Below are 9,213 nucleotides of genomic sequence, written 5' to 3' on the forward strand. Positions count from 1 at the left end.
CCACCAGGCAGGGGGAAAATATGAGTCAGTTCGCCATCCTGCACTCTCATTGATGGCTTCCAGCCTGCGGAGTGAACGAGGCCTGATGGACATGCTAGACGGGCCTGAAGGCTGGCTAAGTGCCCTGTGTCCCAGTCACCCTGCAAGAGATAGGCTCAGCCCTACCCTTGAGAGAGATTCGACAGTCCCTCACTGTTTCACAGCAGGCAGGAGCTGGGGTCTGGTTCAGCATATTGCTCAATGAGATTGCAAAGCCACTCCCATCCCAGCACACCACTGATGTTTCTAGAAAAAGCTTCATGCAAACAAGGAATCTGGTTACCTGTCATGAGCAATTGGGCCCTTGTTCTGTGACAGGTTGAGGGAGATTCTCATGGTGGCCAGCGCCAACATCAAGACACCCATGATGAGTGTGCCCGTGTTCAACACCAAGAAAGCCCTAAGGAAAGTGAGGAGCCTGAAGAAGCAGCTCACCAGGGTGTGCTTAGAGGAGGTAACTGACTCAGCCCAGCTGCACTCAGGGTAGAGAGACCATCCCAGCTGCTCAGCCCTCGGCTGTGGTCCCAGCAGTGGGAGAGATGCTATCTCTACCAGGTGCTGAGCAGGATGAATTAGGAGGCTCTGGAGATAACCATTAGTTCTAGGGCACCCCATGTCCCCACAAGAATGGCTCACCAGCCCTGCAGGAGCCTGGGCCTTGAGGCCCCGCCGACCTATGGAAGCTGCTGGAGTCCACTCCCGCCACCCCCAAGGATCCATGCTAGCAGAGCTCACTGGAGTTTCCTTAGAATTTTGGCCTGTGGCCCAGCTGCTGTCCCCCCCAGAACCTACTAGGTTTCCTGTTTGCAGTGTGGTCACTGGGGCTGGGACAAGTCAGGTCCGTATGTCATCTGGTTCTAGGTGTTGCAGAAAGTTGACGTCCAGGAGTCCTTCTGTATGGGAGAAAAACAGAACAAATTCCGGGTGTACCAGCTGCGGTTCCAGTTCCTGCCACATGAGTACTACAAGCAGGAGAAGTGCCTGAGGCCTGAGGACATCCTGCACTTCATGGAAACGAGGTCAGGGCTCAGGCCATCTTTGTAACTGACCTTGGCCCAAGAACAATCCTGTTCCAAGGCTCCAGGGGTGGGGTGCATTTGTCCATTGAGCCCTAGAAGGAAGTGTTCAGGAAAAGAGCGGGCCTTGCCACTTAATCTGGAACCCTTGTCCAGTCTGGCTTGTGGGGATGACCCAAAGACCTTGTTGGCCCTTATAATCCCTGAACCCGGGTTGTCTCCTGTGCCAAGGGGCGGGAGCAGTTCATCTCACTGTAGCATGGAGATGTGGAACTGTGCCCAGCAGAGAGGAGGAGCCAGCGTGGTGTTGGTGTTGGGTGAGCTGTGGGTACACGCAGCAGCGAGGCCTGGTGAGCACCCAGCAGTGCCTTGCTGCCCAGGAGCCCACCTCTGTAACCAGGATTGCCACCAGTATCACAGAGAGCCTCTGGCCCCTGCTGGTCACGGGAATGAACTTCCTTGGACATTGGAAAGGCGTAGGCTGGATCTCTCGGACTGCAAAACTAAATAGCACGTGTACATATTTGTATCAGATGAAGGAGAGAAGGGCACAGGCCATATGCCAAGAGTGCTGGTGTCAGGACAGGTGGGAGGCCCATGCAGGCTTGAGTGTGCAGGCTGTCTTAGTGAGTGGCTATGCCTTGCAGGTACAGGCCAGACGTGGCCAGATTTTCTGATTTTTGAAACAAAAAAGCCTTCCTCCTTTTTAAATTTTCCTTGGTGATATGATCACATGCTTTTGCTTTTAGAAATACCACCAACTAATTCCCATTTTACGAAGGCTGCTAGGCCTACACAGATCCCCTGACTTTGCCCCTGGCCGCTGGCTCTAGCCCCAACCTCTCCCGGGTGCTCCCAGAGCTGCTCTCACGTGTAAGGCAGTGGCAAGCAAAGGAGCGCGCTCCCTGCCCTCCACCCACGCTCTTCTCTTTCTCTTGGCCCCCACCTCCCTGTGCCCTAAAGACTAGGTGGCCCTGTACACTGGCCCTGTGGCATTCAGGGCAGGGGCTGTGGGGATAGCCATCTTGGGTGTGCACTCAGCCCTGTGGATAGTCCCTGGCTGGGCATCCCCTACAGCAGCGTCCTCCCCGGGCAGGAGGCTTACTCCGCCAGGCAGTCTTTATGCAGGCTCCAGCCTGCCAGTTTGCCCATCGGCAGAGGAGCAGGTATGGCCGGGTTCTGTGCTGTCCTGGAAGTCCTTTTCTAAGAAGTGGGACTTAGGAGCATAGTCCACGAGGGTGAGTGGGCAGGCCGGCCCTCTTCTCCTGAGGCCCTGGCCTCCCCAGGACAGACTGAGCTCCTTCTGCTGGTGGTGCCTCTTGGAAGTGGATAGAGTAAATCACGCTTTGTTTTTTGTGTTTATTTCTTCCTGTAAGTGACGGCCCTGCTTTGTTCAGAAGTGAAGGATTTTTTTGAGCTCCAAGTTGGGTTTTGCTTGTGCACTTGAAAAGCTGTGATGGACCCGGCCAATGCGGGTACTCTGAGGGGCAGTAGTCCTGGTGACTCCAGCAGAGGGGCTCCGGACGCCCAGGCAAAGATAGAGAAGGAGCAGGCTGTGTCTGGCCTGCGGTTTGCAGGGATGCAGCCGTATGACCGCCTCAGAGAGCCTTCAGGACACCCCAGGGGCCACGAGTACACTCAGAAGATCCAGCCTCCCTGGGGCTGCCCTCCTCGCTCCACTTCCTCCCTGCTCCCTCTCCCCCTTTCCTTTGGCTTCTCCCCTTCCCTCCCAGCTCTAGGACCAAGACAGGGATGCATCACTGGAGGGAGATGCCTGAGCAGTGGCCCGTTCTGCGGGTGCCTGTTGGTTTGAGACTCTGAGAACCGTCTGGAAAGCAGACCAAGGGTGAAGCAGAGAGCTGTCGACCCTGGCCTCTGGTCCCAGCTGGTGTCTCTGCTAAGTCTGACTCTCCGAGCAGCAGTGCTGGCCGTAGCCAGGCCTCTGTGGACACTGCCGAGGGTCATGTTCCCAGTGTGTTATCAGTTGTGTGGGGTGGGAAGCTCCCTTCAGTTGCTCACTGACAGCTGACCTTGGAAGCTGTCACCACGGGCCATCGCTTCCCTTGCTCTGGGCAGTCACAGAGGCAGAGCATATGCACACCAGGAAAACGTCCTGTAGCACGCCTTCCATGTGCTGCCCGGTGGCCCGTCCACTTCCCTCAACCAGTCCTGGTCGCTGGAGACGGGGATGGAGGTCAGGGAGGCTAAGCTCAGGCTGGGGCCAGGGAGGCTGCTTAGGAGTTACGTCGGCAGTCCCACCTCGCCTTGAGGAGTGGTGCCTCCAGCAGGTGGGCTGCGAGCCAAGGCCCCACAACACCTGGGGCTGAGGCCAGCAGCCTTCTGGGGAGGTGGCTTCAGAGCTAAGGCCACCACAGTCTAGACAGCTCAGGGTCACCTGAGAGATGACGCAGTGACTGCTGTTCAGCAGAGCAGCCTCTGAAGCTCCTTGCAGGCCAGGAGCCCATCTTGCCATCCCTGCCTTGCCCTGGGCCAACTCAGGGTGGGCTCAAGTGGACCCCTGGCTGGATGTGCAGGCTTTGTCCCCCAGTTGGGTGTGCTTCAGTGGTCTGATGAAAAGCTCCTGTGGGGACAGGATAAGCAAGGCCCTGAGGGACCCTCTAAGTAGTGACTGGAGGCAAGGCCCCAGCCTCTGGGTGACCGTTGACTTTGGTCATACTGACCTGCTTCCAGCCTATAGACATGGTTGGTTGCCACAGAACAGGTTGTCACTTGTCCCAGGCCTTCCTTCTCGCAGTCAGGAGCAGCTCCTCTGGTCGGAGTGGGTTCTGGAGATGCTGCTCGGGGAGAGGCAGGGAAGGTCCTGGTGCCACTGGGTCCTGACCTACAGCCAATTCTGGCATCCTGGTTAAATGAAAGCCACCGAGGCTCCCCTGGCAAAGGTATACAGGGAGTGAGTGAAAGCCTGCGGAGTGTCACCTCAGAGCCGTGACACTGGGTCCAGCAGCACCTTCTGCAGAGCAGGCCCATTGCCATGGGGCTGGTGCTTCCTGACATGCTGAGTGCCACTCAGATGAGGGCAGAGCGAGCAGACAGGAGAGGCTGGCTCTGCTGGGTGCTGTCTCTGTGGGCATCACTCACCTCCTGCCTGGCAGTCAGGGGAGGGCAGGCATGCTGGTGCTGATGGAGGCGTGTGGCCGCCTTCTCACCACAGGTTCTTCAGGCTCCTGATGGAGTCTGTCAGAAAGAAGCACAGTAAGGACTCCAGCTTCAGAAGCGTGAACACTCGGAGAGCCACACAGCAGGACCTGGAAGGCGCAGGGGAGTCGGAGACTAGGCGGGTGAGTGGGGCCACACAGCCAGACCCAAGGCTGGGTGCTGGCGGGCTCGAAGTCTTCTCCGGGAAGGGCCGTCCCTGCTCAGTGCTCTGCGGGCACTTCCCCAGGTAGGCTGGTCTTCGGCATTTTTTTGCTGGTCTCTGAGCACCAGCAAGCCACGTTTATTCCTGGATGTGATGGTCCCAGCCAGCCCTAGGTTGGGGCCTGGGGACATGCATCTCTGCTCTCTAGGAGCCTGAGGGTGGGCGTTAAGTGTTGGCCTGCACTGAGCCTTTGAAGTCCTTTTTCTGGCCTCTTTTTGCTCTGCCTTTGACTTGGAGCCAGCCTGGGCTGTTCAGCGAGACCCTGTCTGAGCAGAAGAGCTGGGGTGCAGCTCAGTGGTCGAGCACCCCCGGGCTCAATCCCCAGGACCATGAGAAAGGGGAAGTGCACGTCTTTGAAGTGGTGCATGAGGGAGGAGGCAGGCCCCCAGGGCAGCAGGTGCCCAGAGGAGCTGTAGGAGGAGGCCGGAGGCTATGGATCCCCAGAGCACTGGGCACTGGAGCCAATCACTGCTCTCCTTGCCCCAAACCGCAGGGTGAGCAGGAAGGGGAGGAAGAGGAGGAAGGGGACATCGTGAACGCTGATGCCGAGGAGGGGGATGCTGACGCCTCCGATGCCAAGCGCAAGCAGAAGCAGGAGGAGGAGGTGAGGCTTTGGCTAAGGCGAGCATGGTGAGGCCCTGTTCCCGACATTCCAGGGCTCTCCCCAGCTCCCAGGCCTCACCCTGTGTCGTGCTGGAAACCCCCAGAACTAGGGAAGCCTGGGCAGATGTCAGGCCATCTCCGTGTTATGGTGCAGGTATGGCGCACCCCTTGCCCAGCCAGTCCTCATCACAGTCCCTGCCAGGACATGGCAGGCTAGAGGACTGAGCGTGGCCTGGGGAAGGGCAAGGGAGCTAGGAGTGTGGGCAGCAGGGGGCACGAGCTCTGCAGGGCTGGTGGGCCCTGGTGGCAGCCGTGCACTGTCATCTTCACCAGGTGGATTACGAGAGCGAGGAGGAGGAGGAGAAGGAAGGGGAGGAGGAAGACGCACAGGAGGAAGGGGACGCCGGTGAAGGTGGCCCCCAGGCCGGTGAGCCAGATGAGGCCACAGGCTCAGGCCCCAATGAGGACGCACCCCCGAGCCCTCCCTTCTGCCCAGGGCCCCAGGGAGCCGAGGCCATGGAGCGACGAGTGCAGGCTGTGCGGGAGGCCCACTCTATGATAGAGGACTACCAGTATGACACCGCGGAGAGCCTGTGGTGCCAGGTCAGCGGCGCCCAGCTGGGCCCAGCCCAAGGTTGGGCTCCCCCTGCACACAGTCCCTGAGAGCCTGTGGCCTCTAGGCCTCATCCCAGGGCCCTTCCAGAACCTGGAAGTGACACAGACCTCTACCCAAAAGCACGGCCCACACGCGTTCCTCTGGTGGCTCAGGGACGATGTCTTCTACACATGGGGCCTTGCACAGTCCCCCAGACACTGAGGCTTGCTTCCCCCCAGCAGCAGGACCCATCAGCTCCCCCCAGGGACCCTGGCCACCACCCCTCTGCAGATGTCCCTATCCTCCCTTGGGTCCAGCTGAGGTGTTCCACTGAGAGGCAGCAGGGTACAGTTGAGTGCCCCTAAGTCTTGGCCGCCTCTGGCGTCCCGCCTGGAACATGGTGGTGGGGCTCAGCGCCCTGTGGCCAGGCACCATCCCCTGCCTGGCCACACCTGGGGCTGCGAGCATCCACCTAGCTCTGCTCTTGCTGTAGGTGACCATGAAGCTGCCTCTGGTGAAGGCCAACTTTGACATGGGCTCGCTGCTTGCATCCCTGGCCCGCAGCACCGTGGTCTACTCCACCAGGGGCATCACCAGGTGCCTCCTGAGTGAAACGACCTCCAGTAGGAACGGGAAGGAGCTCATGCTGAGCACGGAGGGGATCAACCTCCCAGAGCTTTTCAAGTATGCTGAGGTACTGTGCCCCTGCCGGACCCTGTGTACGCCCTCACCCCCTCTGGGGCTCCTGGGCACACCCCTCCTCGGCCTGCTAAGTAGACCGAGTTTCCCAGACCCATCTGAGTACAATTTTATTTCTTGAGATTACAACCTTTTGAAAGTACTTGTCAGAAACTTTGCTGCCCTGCTCACCTGGGTACCCCCTGCCTGCTCATGGGCACCAGGGTTTCTCCGAAGTCTGAGGAGCCTTAGGTTGAGCAGGAAGAGCCCACACTCCCCCAGCCAGCCTCGGGGCTCCACGTGGCTCCCTCGCAGGGTGTGTTGAACAAGGACCAGGCAGGTGCCTATCCCTCCTGGCTCCTGTGGACGGTGGCTTCTGCTGAGGCCATGCCCCCTCCAGCCTGGGTGTCTGAAGGAGGCTTGGAGCCACAGGCCTTGACAAGGCCTTGCAGAACCCCGTGGCCGACCTGTCTGCTGTGCACCCTGAGGAGGCCTGTGCAGTCATCTGCTGAGGGGGCTCTCCTTCTCTAGGGTGTGTTAGAGGAGTAGTGAAGGAGGTCCCTCCGCCCTGAACCTCCGTACTCTGGTCGTGACAGCGAGCAATTGAAGCATGGCCAGCCTGCCTCTCCTGACTCCTGCCATACTGCACCCAGCCACCAGCTCCGAGGGTGGGGGTCAGAGCACTACTCCTTCCTTCTATTCTCAGGTGCTGGACCTGCGCCGCCTCTACTCCAACGACATCCACGCCATGGCCAGCGCGTATGGCATCGAGGCTGCCCTGCGGGTGATTGAGAAGGAGATCAAGGACGTATTTGCCGTGTATGGTACGAGCGCCTAGGGAGACCTTCAGGGTGCAGCCCCTCAGAGCGCTGGCAGCCAGCCCCCACCCCGGTGGAGACCTGGTGTGGGTACCCGAGGCCCTGGCTGCGTCTGGTCTGCCATCTCTTTAGGGAGCTCCCTGCAGGGCTTGGCCTGTCCTATCACCGGGCTCCCTTCCCAGAGAGAACTGTGGTTGGTTCTCGCATCCTGCGCTGCTGTGGGGGAGTGGGAGGCAGGAGGGGACAGGGAGCTGAGGAGAGCCCAGCGTTGGCCAGGCCCCAATGCCGACTTGGAGGCAGTCTCGCCAGCATCCTCCGTCTCTGCTTGACCGCAGGCATTGCCGTCGATCCTCGCCATCTCTCCCTGGTTGCTGATTACATGTGCTTCGAGGGGGTCTACAAGCCCCTGAATCGCTTTGGCATCCAGTCGAACTCCTCTCCTCTCCAGCAGATGACATTTGAGACCAGTTTCCAGTTTCTGAAGCAGGCCACCATGATGGGTCAGTGCAGGCTGGTGCCAGGCCTGCCTCCTGGCCTTGCATGGGGACCTTTCCACTGCACCTTGCATGCGAGGGTGGGCTCAGGGTAGAGGGTGGCAGCAGATGGGACGGCCTTCCTGAAGCTTCCCCTGGAGCAGACCCACACACATGACCTCAGCCTCAGGGACTCAGGTCCTGGGCCCAGTCACACCACCTCACGTGGAGTCCCCAGTGCCCTCACCTCACACCCAACTTTCCCTCGGCCCTCTGAAATGGGTTTCATGTCTCTTGCAGGGTCCCATGACGAGCTGAGGTCCCCTTCAGCCTGCCTCGTGGTCGGGAAGGTCGTCAAGGGTGGAACAGGCCTGTTTGAGCTCAAGCAGCCCCTGAGGTAGCAATGGTCACTGCTACACAGCTGCCCACCAGGAGGCTTCACGGGCATGGCTTGGCCCTCACCCGAGAGCACCAGAAGCTCCAGCTCCAGGGCAGAGAAAGCAGCTTGCCATGGGCTGGGCACCAGCAGCACTCATCCTTGCTTACCATCTCGGGGTCTCTAACGAGGTTCCTGATGTCTCCTGTGTCCCCATGGGGCCAGGGCTTCCCTCTTCTTGCAGGAGACCTGGCAGCAGAATCCCAGACAAGCCCAGTTACTCACTGGAAAGGGTTTTCCAGAGTAGGAAAGATGACCTGGCTGCGAGTGGTCAGTCACTGCAGGCAAGATTTCTGGGGTCTCCTGAGGAGCAGGAACATGAACACTGCTGCTCCAGGACTCCAGGCTGAGAGCAGCGTGGCACCTTGTGCCTGGGGTGGGGACCAGACTGGCCCCACGGCTGGGAGCACCTCTCCAGGGCCCAGCAGCTCACTCCCACCAAGCCCGAGTTCCTCACTGGGGCTGGGCTCTGCCAGCTGTGCCCCCAGCACTACAGCAGGCACCCTTTTCAGACCAGAGCCACTGAGAGGACCAGTGCAGGCGCTTGGTGGCACCAGAGGCAGTTTCTGCTTTTGTCTGGTGTTCCAGCTCAGGCTTGATAATAAACATCGTGGACTAGCTGTTGGGAGGAAGGAAAAACACTGTTTCTAGAATTTTTTCCCCTGTTTGTGGTTTCTGTGTTTGAAATTGAGAAGTCTGAAGCAGGAATTTCTTGGCAGTTGGGCCTCAGGGCCTTCCTCCTGCATTGGTTTGGGAATGTGTTGGGAGATATAGCCCACTGCCTCTCCCGCCTGCCCCTACAGTGCCCCTTGCAGACCAGTGCCGGACAGCGTGTGGGAGGACCTAGGCCAGCCTAGGTGTGGAAGTATGTTGGGCTGTAGTCAGGGGTTCAAGGTGGGCCTTGCCAGGCATCGACCTGTGGTGGGACCCACCTGTGCCACCTCTGCCCACACAGGCAAAACTAGTGGAAACCAGGACCTCATGGTGGGGTCTTTCAGACTCAGCAAGGCTTGGGCACAGGAGTGGGGTCCCTGTGGGGGCCTGTCCTGAAGAGAGACAGCCTGCTAAGTGGAGACCTCCAGGTGATCTTACAGCTGAGTGTTCCCAGGTGTCAGCCCACCCAGGCCCTGGGCATGAGGTGCAGGAGCAGGCTGAGGTTCAGCACACCCTCACTCT

General features: G+C 59.4%; 1 protein-coding gene across 2 annotated transcripts in view; it reads left to right on the forward strand.

Annotated features, from left to right (window-relative positions):
• The window catches only part of Polr1a (RNA polymerase I subunit A), a 59,541-nt gene extending 50,865 nt beyond the window's left edge, over positions 1 to 8,676 (forward strand). Inside the window, exons 26-34 of one of the 2 annotated variants that reach the window (XM_005338444.5) lie at positions 358 to 493; positions 901 to 1,058; positions 4,228 to 4,354; positions 4,928 to 5,038; positions 5,371 to 5,640; positions 6,126 to 6,326; positions 7,017 to 7,134; positions 7,464 to 7,628; positions 7,902 to 8,676. In XM_005338444.5, the coding sequence (XP_005338501.2) occupies positions 358 to 493; positions 901 to 1,058; positions 4,228 to 4,354; positions 4,928 to 5,038; positions 5,371 to 5,640; positions 6,126 to 6,326; positions 7,017 to 7,134; positions 7,464 to 7,628; positions 7,902 to 8,002 (1,387 nt within the window). In that variant the 3' untranslated portion in view covers positions 8,003 to 8,676. The remainder of the gene's footprint in view (positions 1 to 357; positions 494 to 900; positions 1,059 to 4,227; positions 4,355 to 4,927; positions 5,039 to 5,370; positions 5,641 to 6,125; positions 6,327 to 7,016; positions 7,135 to 7,463; positions 7,629 to 7,901) is intronic. The other variant, XM_078027929.1, reaches the window with a different exon arrangement.
• Positions 8,677 to 9,213: the final 537 nt, after the last annotated feature.

This window comes from Ictidomys tridecemlineatus, chromosome 12, assembly GCF_052094955.1.
Source record: "Ictidomys tridecemlineatus isolate mIctTri1 chromosome 12, mIctTri1.hap1, whole genome shotgun sequence".
Taxonomy (NCBI): domain Eukaryota; kingdom Metazoa; phylum Chordata; class Mammalia; order Rodentia; family Sciuridae; genus Ictidomys; species Ictidomys tridecemlineatus.